The following is a 25,682-nucleotide window of genomic DNA, read 5'->3' on the forward strand; positions in this document are numbered from 1 at the left end:
TGTATCAGAGAAAGAGAGCATTACTACAGAGAACAAGTGCTTGCTGCTGTAGAATTAAAATGAGAAAAGGTCATGCGATTCTCTCTTACCTTGCAGCCAGTCTCGAAAGTAGTGCAACCACATTTTGGGAAGCTGCTTATCCTCTTCCAACAAAATGTATGTCACGTTGCTGAAACTTTTGTGAAGTTCATAAAGTAAGTGCTGGACATTGGGATAGTCTGCTTTCTGTGTCACTATATACATGTTGTAGAAAGAGAAGTACTTGAACTGTGCAGCAATAAAGTCATATTCCCGGGTTTCCCGTGGTACAATGTCTGTGAGATCCAGTCCATCTCTCACCCGGGTAGTTCCATAAAGGCTGAGCCCAAGTAAACTCAGAAAAAGAAAAATAACCACAATCTGCAACAGAAAATGGAAATGCATTTGGTTTTACGTTTCTAAAGAAACTAACAACTCATAATGGCATACTATAGGACCAGGTTCAAAATTAGCACACAACATTATAATTTTAAGCTTTTTTTATTTATACATACACACACACACACACATATATATATGTGTGCGCGCACACACACACACACACACACACTACAAACACAAACTAATTTGGGTTATAGTAAAGGTGTGCTAGATCATGGACAGGAAATTTATATGGTAATAAAGTTTAAAAGTAGCTATAGTTTCACAGTTCATGAGCTTATATTACTGAAAGTCATTGAACCCCCCACACTCATAACTTACATTTGAAAAGTATGTCACTACAGCAAGATAAAACTTTTAAATTATGAAATTAACTGTAAAATTATGAAGACTTGTTCTTCCAAAAGCGTTCTATTTATTCCTTAATACTATTGTCAGGATAACTTTTCTACCGGGCAAGGAAGAAGTCTATTTCTGAAAATAGGTAGTTTTCTGCTTACCTTAGCTTTTGGTTTTAGCAGGAATGGAGCATAATGCTTTTCTGCAAAAGATGAGAGTGTCCATCTAGTACAGGGTGGCTCAAGGCAATGCATACTGGAGTCTGAGAACTGGGAAAGCAAATCCCTTGTCGAGCTTGTGCTTTCTGGGCTCTGGCAGCTGAGATTATCTTGTGTTACTGTCACTGGCTGCACAGATATTTCTGAGTGAGGCTCTGCTGTGGTGTAGTACACCTGCGTGTGAGGATCGTATTCTGTGCGCAACTGCACTGTAGACTGCATCGTAATCTGAGTTTCATGTGCAAAACTGTGACTGCTGTATGGGGGTGGAGGACTGTAGCAAGTATTATCGCTGTTTTCTGCATATGTTTGAGGCTCAATCTGAATCACTCTAGTGGCACATGGACTGTAAGAGGAGAGAAAAACATCCATTCATATTTACATAGGTCCTTATTTTAATCAGTCTAGATAGAATAATCTGCTTCTATTCAAGCCTGCTTCTACTACCATTAGATGGTTTATGTTAATTAAGCATAATGTTCTGATGTGGATTTCCCTCTGCACTTTTAGGAAACATTTCTCAGACATGGTTCAAAGTGAAGGTATCTGAGAACGTACACATTTCTTGTGTCCACGAAAGAAAGCAAGAAGCAGCATTTGTCTGAAGACACTGGCATCCACCTCACATTGCTCCATTAATTACACACACTAATCAGGTCAATAGCCAGATAACCACACACAGTCTGAATCCACAATAGGTGTGCAAGTCTGTATCTACGTGACCATGCTGAGGATTAAACTATTTAGAAGATCAAAATGTAAACACATGACATGCTGAGTTCTTCTGTTTAGAGCTATTAAAGTAACTGTTAAATAATATTTGGGTCTTCTGGAAAACATCTCAGGCTTTTGGGAGGCAGGCTGAAATCACTTGCCATACACTGACTGCATGTTTTAAAAATGAAATAAACATATGCAAGGATTAATTCCCAGGAAGGACAGGCAACATGGAGACAAAATTACAGAAGTATTTCTTCAAAGCATTCCCTTTATTGTAGTCTATTCCAAAGCATAATAGATACCCAATTTATTTTAAAAAGTTATCAGAAACAAGCCCCTTTCTGTAAATAAGAAACAACAAAGTGACAATAGAAAACAGTATCAGAGATTTTTCACAAAGTTAACAAATGCTACAAAAAAAGAGGAATTCAGAATGCTGCCTACCTAAACAAAGAAAACTCTCATTTAACTGAATTTGTTCATATGTACGTGGGCCCAAATTCTGATTCACATGTAGTGCAACTTAAGATGGGGGAATAAATGGAAAGTCCAACTGCTCAATACTTCTGAGAATCAGGACTCCAAAAATTCAAGCACAGTTAGACCAGCCAGTGAAACTATGGGTCAATAAGAAATAGAAAACAGGAGTCCTGGCTTGTGATCAATCCCCTGTTCTAACCAACCCCTCAAGAACAAATTTAGGAAAGCATTTTCTCTCTTCGACTTTGAAGTTAAAAAGGTCAGACTATGTCTGCTCCTAAGTAGGTATGAAAGGCTAAGAGGACACAAGGTGCTTTCTCTACGTCCTGGTAATGACATGCATGCAAGAGTGCATGTGTAGAAATGCAGCTTGTCCTCTTCATTACAGGCAAAAGCAAAAACTAAGGTAGAAAACATGCTTGATATCTAAGCAGTAGCTCCACTGATGACAGTAGCCTCCTCCCAGCATAACCCTGCCCTCAGAGCTGGCCTAATACAGAGCTGTATTAGGTGAGAGCGTGCATACCACAGTTCTCAACTAATATTGGGGCCATAACAGAAACTTCACCAAGTACTATCCTGCAGTGGTATTGAGCATCCTGAATTCTCCACAGTCCTGTGAAAAACTGGGCTAAAGGGAAGTCATTTTTATAGTCTGTATATTATTTTTATGTATTTAAGTTTCAATGCTTAAAAAGCATAAAAATTAACACATAGTGATTAATTATACTTAAGGCTTCTGGGTATCCCAAGTTATTTACAGTCTTCCATAAGAGACTGGAATCAGGTCTTCCAAGCTTACCCAATAAGAGCACTGGACACCTTGCAGTACACTGTAAAACTCTAAGAAAACTTATAGACATTACTAAAGCATGGATGTCACATATACTTCCAGAAAGTTGTCTTCCAGTGGTTAAAATGAATATGCATATGAATGAAAGGAAAAGGGTGTGGAAGAGGCAGAGAGGCAGGCAGAGAGGCAGGCAGAGAGGCAGGCAGAGAGGCAGGCAGAGAGGCAGGCAGGCAGGGAAAAGTTTTAACTTTTCTCCCCAGTCAGGCAAAAAACAAGGTAGCCAAAGTATTTCAATCTCTAGCAAAAAAACTATGACACTAATGTACTAACCCTGCTGCCGTCTTTGTGCAACAAAGACCTCCCACACCTGGGAAGAGGTGGTAGCACTGCTGGTGGCCACAAAAATGATGTACCTCATATACTGCAATTCTATCACACATTCTTACCTAGTAAAACAGCAGAATATATCCAACCTCCTGTCTTCCCGACGATAAAGGTCCATACTCAGGATAGCAGGAAATATCAGCAGAACCATAGCAAAGTTGAATACCACCACAATTGCCGCCTAGAAATCAACCACAAGAGGAGAGATGTCATTACTAAGCTTCACTTAGGGCATCAGCTTTACCAAGCGTAAAACCTCCTTTTAATTCTCACCTACCAACCCACTTATCATGTTAAGTCATCAGACACCTTCAAACTGCTCTCTGAAGGAAGTGGGAGGTATATTTTTACATTCCAGTTTCATTATGGTAGGCCTATTGTATATAGTTCATTTCTAGCTTCATTTTTATTATATATTATATATATTATATTATATATAATATATATTATTATATATTATTATATATTTTATATATTATATATTTCTATTATATAGTTCATTTTTTTAATATTAAACTTCATATTATTTTAATACCTATGTACCTATAGATGTGGTGGCACCAAGATTTTTTAAGTGGAAAAGTCAGTCAATAAATTACATTTTTGTATGAGATTATGCCCTACTGGAGAGTCTCACAGTACAAAAAGATGGAAGCAAAATCAAACCTGGAACTAGGAGTTAAGTTCTCATATTTAAGGGATCTGAAGTAACTTAAGCACCACAGTAACATTAAAGGACATCATTAAATCAATAATGAAATAAATGTTTAATTCAATTTTAATGCAACTGCTCTTTTTACTAAAATAGCTATGCACTTGCTGTACCTAAAGGCTAGCTAAAAAGAATAACATTTTGGGACTATCTGTTGAACACTCCTGCTTGTCTTAAATAGAACTTGACAAACGAGCCAGTCTACCAAAATTAGTCTTAAACTGGAACAAGGATACTGAAGTTAATCTGTAAAGTGAATATTACTTAAAGAAAAACAACAGCCCTCCCTTTCAAATGATAACCCCTTGCAACACAGAGATTTACAGAGAATCTCTATAAACATATGCCATGGTGCAGTATCTATCATTATTGTTAACAGCACTTATTTGTAGTGCTGCATAGCTAGGAGCACTAGCCATCACAAAGGGAAAATCTGGGCACAGGTGGGATTGGAAGAGAGTAGTAGAGACAAGGAGACAAGACACAAAGGATAAAGTCAACATGAATTTTTTTTTTAAAACCAAAAATAAAGCAACTGAAAAAAATGGTTGGGCCATTAACAGGTAAAAAAAATAATAAATCTGTAGCCCTGATATTTTACCCATTATTTACCTACTACACATTATACAAGCCATAGGAATCTCTATCGTAGCGCAGTTTCAGGATGAGGAAAGTATATAAACTATATCCTCCACCTATAACTTCTGAGGTAAACACCGCTTGGGTTAAGACAGTCAAAAAAGGACTAAAATTGGGTTACATAAATTGTCTGATGTAAATGGGTCCTCTTTTTTTCAAATATAAATTAATGGCTGCTTTTATTGTTGAAATGCAGCCCTCAAAAATGGCAACTCAAAAGGCAAGCCATACAAAATTAATGTTTTAAAAATACTTGATTTACATGACCCTAAACAGTGCAATTTTGATTTTTTTTTGTCTCTTATCTTTGAAAATCAAAGTAGTAACCTACTGAATGATTTTAAGGATTTTGAACCTATTAATGATAATAAAAGACTAGTTATTGTTTTTATTTTTCTGAGAATGGCAGAATCAGTTACATAAATATTTTGCAGCTATTTCAATCATAATATTATACATATATTGTACACAGAAGTGGTTCTCTTTTGTTGTCTCCAGCCTGCTTAAAGAAGGATTTTGGTCCCAATGATTAGTAAGAAATATAACCATTAAACTGAGTTTACCTAGTGTTTAAAGCCTAATTAGCATTTAACCATCACTTTAATCTTTGAGAGAAAAGATCCAATGACCATTTAATGATTTATAAATATCCACACAGAAAGGTATGTAAGGTCAGAGCCAAGACTTCAAAATTAAGTGATTTCCTTTTGATTGTCTGTAGAATGGATTGAATCTGTCAGGAAAACAAATGGCTGCTGTTGCAAGCAAGGTGTTTGCAGGACCTAGTTCACACAACTGCTCTATTTATCGCTGCCAAATCAGTGAAAGTTGAATCACCCATAAAACATGAGTAATTAGTTGTGTCTAACCAAAAGCTCCTATCAAGGATCAGCTAAGGACTGTTGAGATTTGGAAAAAATCAGCTGAGGCCTGGTTCAAGAATTCACATTCTTTCCAGCATGCCTGAAAAGCTAACTGAAGTCCTCTACTTCTGCTCACTTTTATAAACACCTCCTGTCTTATCAGTTCTCTTTGTAGAGCCCAACAACCTTGAATCCCAAATGCTGTTAAATCTGAGAACTAATACTTAAGTGCGTGGCAGAGAAGCCATTAAGGTAAGTTGCATCCACATTTGACTTCTGAAGAAGAATTTATAAAGAAGAATGTTGGGAATTATCCTAGCAAAACCTAGCAAATCCACTTATTAACATCTCATTTCTTTTTAAAACAGCTAGATCTTCCATCGTGCCATACTGGTGTTGACGTACTGACCCTACAAGTCAAACATTTCTAAAAAATCCTCACTATCTGAATTGTATTTTAATGTATTCCTACAGCTTAACATCACACTTCCTACATATTATACGCTTTTCTCTCTCACCTCCCTTACCCCAGCATTTCAAGGACATGTCACTCCTCAGTTGTCATAGTTAAATAAATAAAATATTGCTTTTATATCCATTCCAATCTGTTGTCTCATCAAAAAAATCCCAATGAACTGCTAAGGTGCAGCATGCCTCCCTGAGATCTCAGTTCCTCCTTTATATCCCAACTCCAGGGGTACCTGGAAGTGATTGAGACAAGGGAAGGAGAAGTAGGCTGAGATTCAGATTAGCAAAGAGAGAAGGAAGAGCTGTTAAGGAGCAACCGAGTCTCTGAACTGACTCATCAGTCAACACTTCCTGTCCCAATACTATGTGGAAGTCTGGTGCAAATGGGAACTTATGAAAGAATGTGATCTTAATCTTGGTAATATCCACAATCCGTAATGATTATACGTTCATTGCAAAAGCACTGACAAGAGTCTGTGGTAGCAGAGCTCCTAGCATACAGGCAATCTGTGAGCAGCAGCCGAGCGGAAAGCATGCTGAGGATTTTGAGGAACAGGCAGGGCATCTGCTTTCACCCTTTCAGAAAGGAATGGTCAAATAGGAGAGGAAAGGGCCTCAGGCCTTCTCCTTGAAAAATCAACAAAGGTGAGATCAGTCCTAGAAGAGGAAAAAACATGGGGCCTGCTCAAGGGTGTGAAATGAAGGAGTTCACTGAAATGAGAACATCAGAGCAAAGTCAGAAAATGCCACGAAGCAGACAAAATTTTGGTCACTTTCCGAGAAGCATCTTTTAATAAAGCACGGCCTAAAAATGTTGCTGCTGCTGCCGCTGCCGCTGCCGCTGCCGCTGCTGCAGCTGTTAGCTGAAACAGAAGAATGGCAGTCTGTGCTGGAGGCAGCGAGGGAGAGGCGAGCCAGGCGGGCAGGCTGGGGCCCTGCCGAAGGTACGTGCTGCTATTCGCCACTCCTGGCAGCCCACCCAAGGAGGACGGGTGTGCTGTGTAGCTAGAGGTGATGAACAGACGAGGAGGTCTGTCAGGGAAACTTCCACCCTGCTGCGGCCTATCTGCAGCTCCCTCCTGACAGCACACAGACTCAGGTTTCCACCCCCTCCTTCTCCTTAGGCTTTATTTTTGCTTGTTAAATTCTCATGTCAGGAGCAGCGAAAGTGAGAAGACTTGGGTAAGAGGAGGAGGACAAACTGCTTCAGTGCAGTAAGATAATGAATGAGCTTAAAAACTTACACTCTTTCTCTCCACAAACCCACCACCACCACCTGGTAATGCACGTTTATATTTAGGAAAAAACTTGTCATCCGTACTGTGAGGAAAAAAATATTACTGCTAAGACTTATTGGGCAAAGTTCCACCCTTATTCATTAGTGAATCTATACCACTCTTCTGCAGTTAGGGGAGGAAACTTCTGGTGTAAGCAAGAAGAGTTAGGTGAATTTTTATGAAGCTGTGCCTTCTCTTTCCAGGGAAGAATATTTTCCATAGGGGACCTGAATATTCTGTCTGCGGGACTTATACTTTGCCATGACTCCTTCACTTATCCTCAAAACAAAGAGCTGTACTTAAGACATCCCTACAGCAAACTTCAAAAACTTTCAGGGGATTTCTTCAATATCCCCCTCCCCAGATTTTAAGAAATGCAACACATCTAAAAATTCAGGACCTACTTTTTCAAAGTCCCGAGTATTCCCTCACAGGTGATTCTTGTGACTGAGTATATGGGATTCATTCAGCATCTCAAAGCCTAAACCCCCTCAAATAAGGGGCTGATAAGATCAATAAGTGATGGAAAAAAATTGCTAGCAGCTAAAAGCTAAAACAGTCCCTATCCCCATAAAGAAATTATTTTTAAAAATCTCACTTTAAAAATCACTGATTTCCTTTTCTTTAACTCAGCAAGAGCTAACCCACTTTATTGGGCTAACTCTATAAAACTCCTGAGGCAGCAGCAAACTTGCACAGTTTAAATTTCATGAAGTAAATGAACAACTCAGGTATCAATGAACTGCATTAGCTGACAGAAAAGAAGTCGAGAAAGAACAAAGCACTGATAGGCAAAACATGGGTTTCTCACTAAAAGTTGGGCTTCCACATGCAGGGCTAGTCAGGAAACCATTTATTCTCCCTCAGCAGCTGGGTTATTTTAAAGATACTGGGCCTCAAAAGTTACAGAAACTTTGACAGTTATCTTGCGATGTCTTAAGAAAAGTGAATGAAGAGCAAAATAAGGTCAAGAGCAATCCTTTTTTTTAGCCCATGTGTTAAAAATTCACTGTCTAGATCAAAAGAAGTCAGCATCTGTGAAAAGTAAACTGCAGTATTTCATCGCTTTCTAAATATTGCTAGGAAGCTCAAAGACAGCAAGGAGTTCTTGTTTAAACAAGCCTGAGTAAGGAGGAGAAGGAGGAGGAAGACTGTAAATAAAGAAATCCATATAGTAATACAGACCACCCACCAAAATCTGCCACAGTTAGCTGATTCTGAATGCTATGATTAAATGCATCACCTGATTTTGATTATACCTGGTGAAGCTAGACAAAGCAAGTAATAGACGATCCTTTCTAACAATAAGGCTGTCATTTTAGTGGTTCCTAACTTATATACGCATATTGCTCTAGTACCAATAAATCCTCAGTACAGTCTCCAGTTGCCCTTTTTGCACATTTTTTCAGTTCTTATATACAGGGCTTTACTATGTGCAAGCAGAAACAGATTACAGATGCACGTGAGAAAAGATTGAGCAATTCAAACATTAATTTCTGGACACTCCAGCATTCCTACACAGATTCCATATTAACTACGGCCTTAAAAAGGACTTTGACCATGATGTTATTATGAATAATATCAACATGTTTACACATGGCTATGCTGAAATCTCATCAGAAACTTTCTGTGTTTGTCATTTTGTTTTTTGAAAGCACTATGCATTTGACAACACGGGCTTACTTTTCTGAATTTCTGTTGACCGAGTTTACAGCAAGTCATAAGACATGGCAGCAGTCAAAAAGTAAAGACTTCAGGAAAAAGTAAATTTAATTTATAGTCAAATTACAATGACAGTTATAGCTGTTGTCTCCACAGATATTCCAAATGCAACCTACCATGTTCTGATATGAAAAGTGAGAACAGAGAGAGGCTGAGCAAAATTTGAACAGAGAAGAAAGAATTCATTGTGGTGGCTCCCACTCAACAGTTGAGCAGAGTGATTAGGACAAAGTGACCCATCTCTATGGGGTCATCCTTATGGGAGATGCATCTAGGCTGAAGTAGCGTCTACAAAGCACAGTCACTCCAAAGCCAGACAACGGAAAAATAGGACTTCTGATTCCTAGTGAAAATCTCCAGTATCCTTTTTGCTCCTTAAGAAACATGTTGGATGTTTGAATTTAGGCCACAGAATTAGATGACATAAATTGGTTCTTCCAAAAGAAGAAGGGTTAGACTTCAAAAATATTTCACACACTCAAACTGATCTTTGCCCTAATATAAAACAATTCACTGTCATATTCCCCATAAGAAAAAGAAATCTACGTTTTGGCAAGGCAGCAGAACTAAATACTGCTAAGCATTCGGGATGAAAGCTCTGGTTTTAGATGCCACAGATAACTCCTCAACTGACAACTATGCAGCAAACCAATGATGCCTTTATTCTCCTTCACATTCTCTATTATTTACTACCAAATAGCCTTTTGAGAAGAAAATCGTAAACAAGTTATTAATGTTTATTGGTCATTTAGCTGCAATCATGAATGTTTCACCATTTTACAGCTTAATGCAGGCATGCTTAAATCTCTGAAAACAGCAATAATTGCCATAGGTATTAAGAAAAATTGCAGCCCTTGCTTCCTCTGGGTAGGTCAAGGACTCAAGGAGAATGAAAAATGATTGGAGAGCCAGGCTATAAACAGAAGAAAAATGACTACTGAAAAAGTGCAGTTTTCCTGCTCTGCACCAAGGTCAGACACTGCTATAAATTGCTTGTGAGTTAAAGCTGTGTCAGAGGAGAACATCCCAGAGCTTTCTTCCAAAAGCCCTTGCTTTTAAAAGAAGCTTTCTTCAGCATCCTTAATATTTCATCTTCCTGAAGGTATATTATCACAGACAAATATGAGAAAACAATGAGAGGCAGAGAGAAAGGGAGAGAGTGTGATACATAGTTCAGCACATAAAATTCACATTTTCTCTCAAAGCAGTTAGAACATAAAATTCTTGATGAATTTTTCTCCAACAGTTTGCTAAACTTACTTCCAGAATAAGGCTGTACAAAATGCTGCAGTAATAATTAATGTGGCAAGTATATTCTCACTGCTGTCATTGCACGTTGGTTGTGGTTTGTAACAGCAGCAAACTGGACAAACCTCAATGAAAGCACTGAATTTCTACTCAGGAAATGCAATGGTATTATAAACTAGAATACAGCCTATTGCTCTTGACTGTCTTAAGAATTCAAATCTTGCTGGAGACTTGTTTCTGCTTAGTTGCATACTTTTTGTTTTTTGCACTCAAACCAATGGGACGAGGCAGAATATTCACCCACCAATAGTATATGAGAGACTCAATGTGTGAGAAACAGGAGGAACAGAATCAAGGGGAAAAAGCAGTTGTTATCATCCAAAACTACAGTAAACAGTGATCACATACAGGTTCAGTGAACTGCAAAAGGACTCAACATGGACTCTAACACTACCACTAATAGTTATCATTGGCCTCCCATGATGAAATTGTCTGTAAGAGCTAACAAAACAGCATATAAACTTACTTGGAGTGAAAATGCTCGTAAAGCAGGAATAGGGATTAAGGCAGCCATAAAGAAAGCAGTAACATTGCTGATAGATGTAAGGGCTACACTTGCTCCTGTTCGCTTCAAACATTCACCTGTTCTGTCCTGCAAAACAAACAGTGTATCTTAAAAGTCAAGTGAAAAAGGTGATGTCCCGCAAATGAAGGGGTCATCCTACAGATGTAACATGTTAACAGTGACAACTATTACAAGGAACTTCTGAATACAAGCATGTATTTGAAAGAATCTGACAATAAACAATATACTAAGTACCATATCCAGGAGAAAAGCAGATGACACATGAAGCGCTAATATTTTTGCAGGTAGAAAGTATCATCAAAGCTGACTCTAGCTTCAAAAGTCAAAGCTACATGAATACTAATATTAGACGCCAAATACATCCATTATTAGGTAGGATGTATCTTGTATCAGTGCAGTCACTTCGTGTTCTCATAATTTTTCAGACAAAATAAGCATGCATTAACAGCATAGATACATAATGTATCTACATGTCTTGAAGTACGCAACAACAACAGAAAACAAGGATCACACACACAAAAAGAGAGAAGCAAACATATACACACAGGACCCTTCCCCAATCCACTAGGCTATTTTGAAGCATATGGAGGTTATAGTAGAATGCATTTGTAGTGCCCTGCATGCTGAACCAGCTGAAAAGAGTACATCGAAGACACTGCTTGTACAAAACAAAATGGGCAAATATACATTGCTTTTAAATGATTTGTACTTTCGATATGTAACTTTGGACTGAGAAAAAGGTCAATAAAAGGAAAAGATCACAAAAGTGAGGAGATTTCACGCTTCATAACATGAAGATGCTGTGCTTTGGAATGTCATGGTCAATTATAAATAAAAGGAAAGAGAAACAGGGAAAAATATATAAAATACCACACATTTAAGGATATAACACAAACAAAGGTAACAGTGAATGCGAGTAAAAATGTTTCTTCTCTAAGTTGACCTCCTCCTCTTCCTTTTCACCTTAAGATTTTTGTGTTCTTCTGTTAAAAATATTTTTATCATTTTAACATCAGACTCTTGTATTTCAGTTTGCTCCAAAATTTACATCAACTTTCATTGAAGTTTTGGGCACACGTGGAATTTGCGTTATGTAAATGAGCTTTTATATCACAGTTCTAAATTCAATTTCCAAAATAAAATAAATCTAGGACACTACTATATAGGAAAAACATGAATGTTCCAAAATATTCTAGAATCATGCATATTGCATTCATCATCACATAAAAAAAACAAACAAACCACACATCCCAAAAACACCCTACTAATCAATTCTAGGTACAATATATTTTCCTGCGTGAAGCTTTTTCTTTTGTTTTCCCCCAAATCCCCATTTTGTCCTTACCTCAAATGGAATTCTCTTATTCTGTCCTGTTTCACTAAATGCATGTGCTAGAAGGAAAACATCATCTACACCAACTCCAAGAGCAAGAAAAGGCAAAACCTTGGGGGAAAAAAACAAACAAAAGAACAAGAAAGTTAATGCTTCCATGATTTACCATGCAGCTAGCCATTAGATGGCTAATTAAAATAAATTTCACACTACATTTAAACTCAAATCCAAGAGTAAAATGAAAATCAAAAGGATGCAATACAGCTCTTTTGTTTTGTAACACTGATGAAGAACCTGGGGTAGACCATGTATGGTCACAAAACCTCACTAAAAATAATTCAAGGCTTGGGTAGGCAAAGAATACTAGAGAATATTTTAAATTATTTTCAAAACACTTGCAGAATTCAAACATCCTGATATATTCAGATATAAGGACAAAACCTGCGGCAGCTTATGCACAAATGGATGCCTATAGTCACACTGCAACAAAGAGAAACAAATATCCCAGAATCTACCTAATGAAACAAACTGCAGGACATCTGCCCTTTCTTTTTAATATCATAGGGCAGCACTATCTCTTGATTTCTTACAGCACAGTCCATGAGACAGAAGGCACACGTGAAAAATCTAAAAATCAATATACTTTTGCAGCTTTTGTTTTTCCTCAAAAATTGAGGAAAATTCATTTACTTTAGTTCATTTACTAACAAAGTACTTGTAATTTAGCAGCAGACTTGTGGCTCCTTGATACCTGAGTTGTGGCAGCATTAAAGGAAATTCCAATCAAGGAGCACAGGCCCAATCCTGCAGCCACTGAGAGTGCAACCAACAAGACTCCTGCCAGCCCCACGGCACCCTGAGACTTGGCACAGTCCCACCGCAGCATTGTTAAACAGGCATAGGCAAGCTGAAAGAAGAGTAGGGAGAAAAAGAGACATAAGCAAAATATTAGAATAGATCTTTCTCTAACAGCTATATCCCCCCAAGAATACACACAACTTACACGCATTTCTAAACAGAATAGACACATCAGAGATGTTACACAGAAGAACAGGTGACAACTCTGAGGCCAGTGTTTACAAACTGCCAATTTTAAGTATTCTGAAAATGTTCTGGACCACTGACTGGTAACAATAAAGAAGCTGTTTAAACCTGCTATACTACCAGAGATGATTAAATAAACAAAAAATATTTTATTACCATTAGCAAGTAGCCACTAGCTACTCTGATAACACTGACATCAGAAAATGACTTTAGGATGTCATCCAGGGTAGTTGTAGTAAAGGAAAGCACCTTCTGAGTAGAGTTTTGTGCGATACTTTGATGAACAACCTATGAAAAGAAAAATAGTGTGACTTAAAAAAACAAAACAAAACAAAAAAACCCCAACACATTGTCTTCCACAGCACACATTTGAAATCAACTACTTAGGCCTTAAGCGTTCCTGTTAAGGCACAAACCTTACACAAGAGATTTCACTGATGCTGCATGAAATAAGTATTTTTGGTAGTTATTCTCTGCAAGCTACTGATTATCCAAGTAGAATTTGCATCCTTCTGGAAAGGCCACAGTGCTTACAGCTCATTCAAAACATTTAATTTAAATCCTGAAACGTGAGGAGGTTTCCTCCTTCCATAAGTCTGCCACTGATTTGCTGTTGTACAAGTTTTGCCTTTAATCCAAGGCCAGAGCGCTCATCAGGGTGCTCCTCTTTCCCCCACTGCCTGGTGGTTTCGCAGAGGTCAGAAGCAGCGCGGCAGAGGTCAGGGCTTGGGACACAAAGGCCAGGCACTGTCACATTGCCTCCCCGCCGGGACTGCCGCTGCGAGAGGAGTCGAGGGCCAGCTAATGTTTTCCAGACACCTTTAGAGTAATCACCCCAACCAAATGCTTTTCAATTCAGTCTAGCTCTTCAGTTCCTTTTAAGTCTCAGGAAAGCAAAAAAGTTTTAGACAGCAAACAGTGAAACCTTTCTGGCTTCTCATGTGTGAATAAGCAAGCACATTCTTAATTAAAACAGGAAAATTTTTAAATAGGCTGTTGCAGCTAAAACCAAGAGACAACCACTCACAGTTCTAGCTTAAGCATCTTCCTTGAAGAAATACTGTAAAGTCATGACAGAAGCGGTGGATCTTAGTAAGACTTTATAGTATGATATCTAGTTTTTTTTCAATTTTACCTCAACATACATCCTCTGCCAGGCTTCCAGAATTGCTGCTGCCTTATCCTCGTTCCAGTTGATGTGTGAAACATATTCATACCCCTTGAAGTGCTCATACATTTGCTTCGGAGTCATTAACTGAAACATGGTTTGCAAAGCCTGGGCACTGTAGTAGGGAGAGAAGAGGGAGGAGGAAGAGGCATAAAATACACACTTTCAGGAAGTGATTTTCATTGCATAAAGTCCCAAATGAAAGCCTAATAGAAGCTTGCATGAATTTTTGATTTTATAGGGCACCATGTTCACATTAAAACTGAACAGAGTATTTCTTCTACTATGTATCTGGTGCAGCTGTACTGGTATATACAGTATTGAGGCTAAATCTGGTTTCACTGAAGTTAATGAGAGTTTTGCCATTATTTTCAATAGGATCAGTTTCAGGAACAGAGAATATAACCCTACAAATCAGTTATAAAGATCATAATTAATAAACATATTACTATAAGGAGGACACAGGATTAGTTATTTCTATGAGATGTTGTAAATGTAGTAAGTTGTTGGCAATTTGTCATTTGAAGACCTTGGTCTTTTTCATTCCTTGGAGAGAAATGCTAGACTAAACTCCTAATACTTGACAAGCAGCACGGAATACCCAAAAGGTAATAATTATTCATCATAAATTTCCATAGTAGGCAACTGTATCCAACAATTTTAGAACCTTAGAGAACTATTTTGTTTTTCACCAAGAATATATTCTTTGGCTACGTGCTAGAAGACACTTCAGTGACCTTTTCCAGAATAAATCAAAATTAGTAGGAAAATAAGCTTCTAAATTTAGTGTCAATTTAAAAATTCAGAATTCATATCAGAATTTCTGATAAAAATATTTTTATTAACTATGCGAACATTATACTACTATTAGTTTAATATAGATTTGTATTCAGCTTATACATCTAAGTGTTTAATGATTTTGTGTGTCTTATATTTTTCAGAACAATTCTATCTCAAAGGGGTTTCCCCCCACAAAGTTCAGTGTTCCATGACTTCTTCATGAAGTCTGAAACAAAGGGTTTTGTTTCAACAATCAAAATGGTATTCAAGTTACAGTGACAAAGAACAGACTTTTCTTGGTATTGATCCTAAAAAAACAGTTCAATGGAGATATCGGAATTCTGAGAAAAGTCGAGTGAGCGGGCACATTACCCAAGTTATTCCCCCTCCCTTTTCCTTTGATCATATTTCAAAACATGATCAAAGTTGTTCAATGCTTTAAACACTGTTTAATGCTTTAAACACTGTTCAATACCTTATACATACACTCTGAACACAAAATTGCCAAGAGAATTTTTTTTCCTGAGCAACGTACACTATCATGCTTAGGTTAAAGCAGGCAGCAATAATACCTCCTTAAATTTAAATGACTGTCTAATCACACTTTTAAATTCTGTCCTTATCAGGGATGTTCTCCTAGAGCAGGGTTCACAATATGCATCATTCACAGATTCTGAAAGGCAAGTGATTTTGCATTATCCCCCACACCTCCCCAAACCCCCAAAGGAAAGCTTTATAGTTTTCTTTAAGCATTTGTTTGCTTACCTCACAAGTTTACCAGAACTGTTCTTGACTGTGCCACCTATAATCAACTCCTCCTGCCAATGCATGTATTTTCTTGACAGTCCATAGCATCCACCACTCAAAACAAGGGCCACATCAAGAGGCTGGAATAAAGTTATGAAGAAGCAATTCATCAGTTGCCCTTCAAACAAATTCATATCCTAAATGAACACCCAGTGTACTAGAATAACGGATATTACAGATAGTCTAGGAAGTCTACGAAAAGAAACGTGCTCAATAAATGGAATAGCCAAACCAGCCCAATACTCATTCACCAGAGAGCAGCTTCTCCAAAGCCTAATGTGGCTGAGAAAGGGGTATATGAAATTGGGGCTCATGGCTTCCAATTCTTCACAAAGGTCGGCAAAACTGGCCGTACTTGAAGGAAGCCTTGCTGCATGGTGTCAGTGTACAAAAGCAGCCATATTCCAGAAGTGGCTGTGTCTCCTGAGGCATGTTGCCTGCTGAAATGGTGTGTCACCACATTGCCACACCTAGTCGGTAGCTGAGAACTGTAACCTCACTTTAAACATGTAGGATTAAGCATTGCATCACAGACTGAGGGAATGTTAGTGACTCTGGGCTAATGGTATATAACAGGAGCAGAGTAATGAAATCACTGAAAAATACAAAACATATATTGCTGGAAGGAAACAGTACCATCTTCTCTCCCCACGTACACAGCCTCCCTTGAAAAGATCTACGCAAGGATAAGCAGACTTACTTTGGTAGAATTTTTGTTGGGAGCCGTGATTGGGCAATCAGGATCAGCAGGATTCAGGCAAGGTCGATCCATATAACCATGACCAACCTCTGCTTTATTCAGCATTTCTTCCCAGCTCTCCACTTGGTAGTTTATTTTCTTTAACTCTTCCAAGAATTCTAAGGGGTCAAAGTTGATCCACTGCAAAGGAGGTTTCCCTCTGTAAAGGAAATCAGGAGAAAATGACAAAGAAAATGACAAAGTAAGTACTGAAACAAACAATTTCTAATTCATATTCACACAAATGACTGAGTTGTTTTCTGTTACAAGCTAAACTCTTTCTGGCAAGGTTGTTTCGAAAAATGAAATGCATGTTTTAATTATATTCATGTATGTATACTTTTCTTGTATCCCCATTAATTTCAACAAAAACACTCAGTAATTGCAGGCCAAGTTACTCTATGAAAGGGAATATTCACATGTTAAAAATACTTCCATTTACAAACAAAGCAAAACAAACCATCAAGCACCTAAATAACAAAAAAGCAGCCAACTGCTGCTTCAAAGAATTTGGGGGGAGGGGAAAGAGAAAGCAGAGAGGGGGCTGAGGAAAGAAAGCCTTTCACATAGTATCAGATTACCTCTTGCTAGTCTAATAATCATCTTGCAAATGTAATCAATCAATATAGCTGATCTTTGTTTATCTATAACAATACTGTGCTCCTTCAAACGCTTTGGCAGCTTGACTATCAGCCATCAAGCTTTCTTGCTACCATGGCTGTCACCACTATCACTGTCACATCTCCCACCCCCACTTTTGAATTTGTGATGTTGACAGCCCAGAAAGGCTTTTGGCTGCCTTATTCTGTGGTTCAAACCACACTGTATCTGCTTAACCAGGCTTAAGTCATTATTCCAAATCTCCCAACCAGAAAACACAAACCCCCTTATTTCCCCATCTAAAACTGTACACTAAAGTTTAGGAGATGGCCATTGCAAATTGCTTTTACAGAGACATGCAAACCAGGACAGAAACAATAACTCAAATGCTAGCTCTAGCATAATTAACGGAAAATGCCTGCACAGATTAACAATTAACTCTTTGAAGGATCCAGTGCATATAATATCACAGTTGTAAATTGTGAGAAACCGCCCGTAAAGGATACTATATTTGGTTTCTTTAATGATCTCATAAACAAAGGATTTTTTTTAATTCCTTAGGAAGACTTGAGATTTTACCCAAGACAGCTACATTTTCTTAGAACTAAAATGACTTCCCAGCCAATCAATGCTTTGTAGTTTATGAAAATAAACTTTTCTGTTTTTATTTTCAAAAGGCAAAAAATTTTAAAGGCTTGATTTCAAAACTTATATTTTCTTTTACATGCCAGCAGAACGAGAAAAGTAACAACATAGGACTTCAACTGAGGCCTACAAATCATCTTTTGGAAACAGAATATCTTTGTTCAATTAAAAAAAAATGCATATTTTCTGAAGTGACACATTTTATTTTTTAATTTTTGGTTAAACCAGAATCTGAATAAACAATGTGAATACAACTCAGAAACATGCATAGTTTTACAATTAAAACCAGTCAGACTAGAAAGTTATAAAAACAGCACACTTACAACAAATAGGCAGTTCCTGCCTGTAGCTTTGCTCCCTCCCAGAAGCAGTCCAAAGGAGTGATAATTAAACAAGGATAAAGATATTCTATAATCTGTCAAAATCAGAAAGGGGGAAAAACACAGTTAAACTAGAACATAATCAAACAGCACAAGCTGAATCATGAGAATATAAAATGTTTATAACCAAATGCCTGTTATGCCTACCTGGTCCATGTAACCTGCTTCTGTGATGAGTTCTCCTGATTTATAACATAAGTGTTCCAATTTCCATTGTCTGTAATAAAACAACAAATAGTTTTTTCTTCACAAGTACTGAAAAGGTATTTTTAAAATGTAACATACACGTAAAATGGCAATTCATATACACAAGCTGACCTCAAGTAGTGAATTACTGAGAAAGGCAAGTTTTATTCAGTGTAGGTATACCACACCTCACAAAGGCAAAGGCCTTTCTTTTTGTAGTTATAGACTAGAAATATTTGTTTCAGTTATGATAAACAGTCTCTGTAAAACTTACTAAAAATAATGGAGCTACTTTTGGATTATCAGGCTACTCAACATAACTAAAAGTGAGAGAAATCTGGGTATATACAAATATGAGACCACTTGTGACTTAAGATATCACTCAATGACACAAGAGAGAGGTCAGCTTCAGACTCAGAAGGCTACAATACTCCTAGCCCTAACTCATGCATGCAGGAGAAAAGAAATGGTTAGGATTTCTGCCTTCTTTGTTCAGCTGTGTTGCAGCTACCATTGCTGTGGCTTCTAGCGCCAAAGACAAGGCTGGGTAGAAGATAGTTGGAGCCATGGTCCTAGTTCATTTAGGCATCAGCTGGATGCGCTGAAGGACCGTGGACTTTGCGCCTCACTGACTGTATCCCTAGGCACATTTCCATCCTGTAAGGAGCAATCCTGGAGGAACCGCTTCTTAGGGAGAGATCCCACTAGCCCAAAGCTGAGTTAAGACACATCTTTAATACATGTATTGTTGGACAACTCTTAGCTCCTGCTCTCTGGAAAACTCCCAGCCTTCAGCTTTGGCACGCTGACACTCTGAAGGCCAACTCTGACATGGCTGCCTCTATGTTGTTAAATAGCCCAGTTATTCTACCCACTGCCATTTCTCACCCTTTCCCATTTCTCTTTATACTCACACTACTGAAGGGACAGTAACTTGCACTAGTGTTCACAGCCATTACATGCCACCTGCGGGCATCAGCAAGTGAATTCAAGTACAATATGGAAGGCTTTTTACTGTTATGAATCCCATCAATAAGGTCTTATGTTTCACAGCACAGTTATAGCTCCTTTACCAAGAAAAAAGGTGGATACTGTAGCGCTGATCACGGGGGTAACATTTTTAGAATCTCATCCAACACCTCTTACACAATTTAATCTGTTAAAAGCCAGCTGGTCACTGCTATCTCACCACACTTTCGAGCATCAGTAACCAGTGACATTCAAATCAAAACAGAGACTCAAAGGGAAAGGCTCTGAGGTGCTACCCATCTACAAGCACATGCAAAGAAGCATGTGTCCATTTTTCAGTTGTTACAGAAGACCAAGTAAACCTTTGCTTTTCCCTTTACCTGTTGTACATATAAACGTGTACTCTGCTGGCCTGAAGTGCAGAGTCGAGGTGCTGTCTGAGTGCTTCTGCTGTTAGTACATTAGCACCATCTTCCTGCGGAGTCTGAATCATGAGCTGGGGGTTAAACATGGCCTCTTCTCCAATCTTCTGCCGTGTGTAATTTAACTCCCGACTCACTCGTCCACCAACTGATGAATAAATATTAACAGCTTTGTATTAGCCAGTAACATGTTATTCTGGATTTACATGATCAGCACTCTCTGGTCAGAAAAACTTTACCATGCGCATGGAATATTCCACCTCACACTCATTACAGTGTAACTCTAAAACGAATATCAAATTTGTTTCAGTAACACTGTGAGTGGAAAAAAAAAATCCTGTTCCTCATTAAAAAACACCATTGTCCCAACTGCACTAGAAAATTGATGTGTAAATTGGAGCCCCTTACACACATGGTTTTGACGTTATAACCAATATTCCATATGTAAAAATTAAAAAAAAAAAAGAGAGAGAGAAACCTTTTCCTTGCAGACCAGACCAAATATTCCTATGTTACAATTTCTTACACTTGTATAAACAGTCTGGTCCAATAGCACATTTCAAGATAAATGGCTTCAATTTACACTCTTCTCCTAAATAATTTGGCAAAGGCAGAAGGGGAATGTTTCTCTTCAGTTAAAAAAAGGGAGGAGGGAAAGAATAAGTGAGCATGTGTACTTCTCTGAACCTTAGGTAAAATGAAAAATATTAAGCTCATATAAAGAGGTGCAGTTCTGAGCGTAGCAGAAGGGACCATTTGCAGTCAAACAATTTGCCCCAGTGATCTGGTATCTACATAACATGGTTTGACACAGCAGATAATTCATACTCAACATTCGTTTCTACACATTGCGCTCTGTATCAAAATATGGTTAAAAAAAAAAAGGCAGGAGACTGCAAAGCAGACAGGCTCTAGAGGGAGCCATATTCAATTTGCCTTGCCAGAGAAAGTTACATAAAAATGGAAAATTATCTTCCAGCTTACAAAAAAAGCATTCAGCTAGAGTTCATATACTTTACACAACCTTCCCTATAGTCTCTCTAGCAAATGCATGTGGGAGGAGGTTCAATTAATTCAGTCCATTAGCTGAATCAAGACCATATCCAGATGAGGAGGATGAGAACACCACCAACAAATTGTTTCCATCCCTTACAATTTATTACCTTTATTGCTCTGCTAAGTCCAAGCCTAGAGACTTGGTCTAATTTGTTGCATTTTCGTCAATTCTAGTCACCTTGGCACTGGTGATCTGAATTACTGCCAAAGTTTAGAAGTTCTGCGACAGTGTGAACAGAAATTAGACATGCACATCTATCTCTTCTCAGGCCTCGTAACTGAAGACTGATCTGTAACTAGTGGTAGACGGCCGTGTGGTAGATGACATTCTCAAGTCTGTGAACATGTCTGGGACAAACTTTTTCAGTCAACTGGACCCTCAGTTCACCTGTGATCCCATCGGGGATGATGGGACCACCAGGCAAGAAGCTGGGCCCCAGCATGGGTAAAGCTGTCAGAACCCAGTCCTCAACAATTAAGTCATAATATATTTATTCTGTCATGAAACATCACTTAGTATCTCATTCAAGACTTCTTTGAAGAAATAGATATTTCCACAACACACGCCAACCATTTTCTCAGCCTGTCACATGTATTATTACTTCCTTCACATTGTGTAACAGTGACCAGGTCACAATAACAGAAAATAAAAAACAAATTCCACACCTGAATTCCCTTTATTACAGTGACAAGATATATAATCACTGAGACTGTATATGCATCATAACAAAAAAGCTAATGTTAAGTTACATCAAGCATTAATTCCCCACCAGACAGGACTCTATGGTGCATTTTGCTTCATCTCACAAGGGCATGGCAGGGGAGCATATGTATCCTAATCTATAGATCTTGGCACAAAACCTTCCTTTGTGGTCCTTTACATGACAAGTACTTCAGAACACAAACTGCCTCCCTTCCCCTGTGCTTCAATGCCACCCAAGACAACAAAGCCCCTATTTGATCAGGACTGTGTAGTCTACATAAACACCTCTTCCTGGCACTGCAGTCTCTCCCTTTCCTTTCGCACTCTATTTCTGCGTTTAACTAGGACTTGAACTGAGAGAGCAAACTTGGGAGTGCGACAAAGGAGGCATTCCCATCTCCGCTGCAAGTGACCAACTGTTTACTATCAACAGAAATGACTGCTTCCTAATCAAGCTCTTGTCAAACTATATTAACCTCACTGAACAAGGCAGATTTAGCTAATCAAAACTGCATCGCACAAGTCAGTCATCAGAGGAGATGCTGCTTTTTCCCCTTTTACATTCAAAACAGGAATAACAAAAACATCCAAGAAAGTGGGCACATATTCCAGATCTCAACAATAGAGCTGCTGCGCATTTTTCTTAAGGCATTACACCACTTCATTATTTCTCTGACGCGTCCATTATGTACATTTCTTCTGCCAAAAACAGTAAAGATAACTCCATAGGCTAAACTTAGATACTTTATACAACATAACACTCATATACAAAAAATTATAAACTCAGATTGCAGAGGAAAATTTTGATTGACTGCCAAAGACAGATTATGTGAAAACATATGGATGGACCAGAAGCAAGCAGATACATCAGCGGCCTTTCAATATATCATAAGCAATAAAAGGCAAGAAGGAAGACAAAAAAATTACAGAAAGCTTCTACCAATTGTATGTTTTCACTTCTTTTAACTGAAAGTTTACAAAAATCATTGGAGGCTGCCATGCTCAAGGATCTTAAGCCTCCACAATTGGCTGCATAAGCACTTTTATTAGGCAGGCACTCTGGTTGTGTTTTTATTTATTTATTTATTTTAAGATGTCCACAACCGGTGCCCAAACCTAGGAAGAGACCACTAAAAACATCACTGAAATGTACCTGAAGCCTCACTGTGTACTGAAGATAAGCAATACCAATGCTCAACACACACTTCACAGAATGCCATTCCTTATAAGAAAAACAATATATACATATTACATTCATCAGAAGATTTCCACACTACAGGGCAACTGATGCCCTGGAAACTAAGACCAACCAAAGAGATGGGCTTTTGTGGTTTTCCTTTCTGGACTTTGTTTTTGTATTTTTGGAGACAACAATATTTTACACTTAAAATGCTACTGACTTTCAAATTGTATGTATGGCATAGAGTACCAGTACTTCCCATTTCCTTCCACACTGAAGACAGACAGAGCTATTCCACGTCAATGTTGTGGTGACAAAGTCCACACCACGCTCTCCTTTTCTGATATATCAAAAGCCACTTGATGGCATGCTAGCCCTGTATTACATGATTCCTTATGATTTAGTGCCTAGATAGCTGAGTTGGTGGCACTCTTGCCCACAAGCCAGAATGCTTATTTAAATAACAGATCAGTACATGGGCTCATGGCCAGTGGTAATTGAACACAGCAGTCCGTACACTACCCTTTTAGTGGTGTCATCAGATTCTGGGTGGCTGTCTAGTGGAAACGAGATACTATGCCCTCTGTAAAATTAAGCTAACAAGAGTAAAAAAAAAAAAAAAAAAAAAAAAAAAATCAAGCCAAAGTAATAACATCAGTGTCCTGGCACCACTCCTCACAATATATCAGTTTCTAATGCTCAAGAATGTGTGGGAAGGCTTGTGTTCAACATAAGACAGTTTTACTGCCAGCATCTTTGTTGCGGAATATTAGCCCTTGTTAAAAGCCCCTGAGTGGCTTTTCCAGAGAAGAGGGAGGTCCTTTTCCTCCCCAGCGCCGGACAACCACAGCTCCCTCTCAGCTCTTTGCCAGCACACAGGAGAGCCGACCCGAGCCAGTGGGTCTCCTGGGCCAATAAACACATCGCTGCTCCTCCTGGACTTCGTTCCCGGCTGAAATGGAACCTGGTTAATGTAGTAAATCTTTCGCCCTTCTCAAGGGCCTGCAGAGAGCATTTAATGGCCAATACAGACACTGGGGTGCTAAGAACTATCTGAGGACCAGCATGTCTCCCTCCCCCAAGTGCAATGAACAGCTGTCAGGTGGTAACAAGTTTTAGTCATCCTTAACTTGAGGCAGACCTGAACCCATGACCTAAAGGTGAAAGGCTATATATCCTGTTACCAAGCATTTTTGTCTCAGTCCCAGCGTCTCAGTCATCACACGATAAAATGCTTTGGTGCATCTTAAGTGAGAAGCAATCAGAAAACCAAAACTGCTCGCCTCCCGTATACATTTTCACAACACTGGTGCACCTTCCCCAATAACAAAAGTATGAAACTCGACTTGTTTTCATTGGCGCAATTTCTGACTCACAGATTTCCACTGACTTACTAACAATTTTGAAGTTATTGGGTCATTCCATTCATAAACTCATTTCTACCTCAAATGTCACTCTTCTCTGTATAAACGTTCTCAAAATTAGCATTCAATATTTGCATTATATTGTATTGCTATTACATCAACATGCTTATAAAGAACCCTGGAACCTGCTACTAGAAACTGCAGTCCCTTCTGTACAGGATATCTTAGGAATAAGTTTGACCTCTGCTACACTAGCAGATTTTGATCCCAAATCAGGCAATGAATGACAGCCAAAAATCACTGCTTGTTAATTTGCTGTCCAGTTGTTCAAAAGGCATGAAGTATTTCTTTTTCCGGATATCTTACAATGTTCCATTTCGAATTACTGGAATTGGAGCATATAGCCTCAGGTTTTGTTATTTTTTCAGATATGAACACTACCTTTATTAACCATTCAATAGCTACCTTGTGTGTGACTGCACTACAAATAGCTTAGTACAGAGCAAGCCCTCCCCAAAAAAAGAACATTCCTGAGAGCTTTTATTCCACCTGGAAAAAAAATGTTTCTCTACCAAGCAGAGGACAGACCTTGAGAAATCAAAGCCAAGCTTCCAGAAGTACCTACTGGTTTTGGAGCCTCAGTTCTTGTATGACCAGTCTGAGGTGCCTGAATGGAGCACAGTTTTCAGGAGAATCTCCCTCCTAAAGACTCTGTTTCCATTTGAACACTTGAGGAAGAATAGATAAATAAATAAATAAATAAAATCAACAAGCATTCTCCCTTTTTTTTGGGGGGGGGGAGACATTACATTTTCTATTTTTACAGTATTGCAAACATGTATCATCGGAGCAGTCTGGTTCAACATTTTGATGTTGACAACTCGAAGCACTGAAATCATACCTCTAATAGTCATGAACACCTCTCACACTTTGCATTTTCTTTTCACCTTTCCAAAAGATATCTTTTTGATAAATCAGACAAGCAGAGCAGCCCCTTGCAATTACTGCTTCCATTACTGCTTGAGCAATACCCAGTAAGGACAACATCTGCAACCTGTGATACGTGTTATCACCGGAATGGGACTAGAGAGGAATTAAAAAATCCTCCATGACTTCATAATCACATAAAAGCAAAGATGAGAAACATACCCCAGTAGTTGCCTGAGACATAACCTTTACTAACCAATCCAAAAACCAGCAGTGTGCAGAGAAAGACAAACACAGCCTGGACTTGCAAGGAGACCACACAGCCTCTTGTATGCCACACCACCTGCAGCACCCCACAGTGGGGGAGTGCTTGTGGGGAAGCCCCAGGCTCCTTGCCTCCCTCTCCATCACCCTCTCCCTGCTGGGCCTGCAACCAGAAGAGGTCTCCCTTATTCTCCTTCTCTCCACAATCTCCCACGCAGTGCCTCTCCCTCTCAACTCTGACTGCTC

The 25,682-nt window shown here is 38.6% G+C and overlaps 1 protein-coding gene across 5 annotated transcripts in view; it reads right to left on the bottom strand.

Annotated features, from left to right (window-relative positions):
* The window catches only part of PTCH1 (patched 1), a 76,285-nt gene that overhangs the window by 26,852 nt on the left and 23,751 nt on the right, over positions 1-25,682 (bottom strand). For 4 of the 5 annotated variants that reach the window (XM_067316412.1, XM_067316411.1, XM_067316413.1 and 1 more), the window contains 13 exons: positions 19,901-20,090; positions 18,513-18,582; positions 18,309-18,400; positions 16,702-16,900; positions 15,960-16,081; positions 14,382-14,529; positions 13,403-13,534; positions 12,954-13,109; positions 12,215-12,313; positions 10,810-10,935; positions 3,417-3,535; positions 921-1,323; positions 90-399 (listed from right to left, as the gene is read on the bottom strand). In XM_067316412.1, coding sequence (XP_067172513.1) covers positions 90-399; positions 921-1,323; positions 3,417-3,535; positions 10,810-10,935; positions 12,215-12,313; positions 12,954-13,109; positions 13,403-13,534; positions 14,382-14,529; positions 15,960-16,081; positions 16,702-16,900; positions 18,309-18,400; positions 18,513-18,582; positions 19,901-20,031 — 2,107 coding nt within the window. In that variant the 5' untranslated portion in view covers positions 20,032-20,090. The remainder of the gene's footprint in view (positions 1-89; positions 400-920; positions 1,324-3,416; positions 3,536-10,809; positions 10,936-12,214; positions 12,314-12,953; positions 13,110-13,402; positions 13,535-14,381; positions 14,530-15,959; positions 16,082-16,701; positions 16,901-18,308; positions 18,401-18,512; positions 18,583-19,900; positions 20,091-25,682) is intronic. The other variant, XM_067316410.1, reaches the window with a different exon arrangement.

Source organism: Apteryx mantelli, chromosome Z (genome assembly GCF_036417845.1).
Source record: "Apteryx mantelli isolate bAptMan1 chromosome Z, bAptMan1.hap1, whole genome shotgun sequence".
Lineage (NCBI taxonomy): Eukaryota > Metazoa > Chordata > Aves > Apterygiformes > Apterygidae > Apteryx > Apteryx mantelli.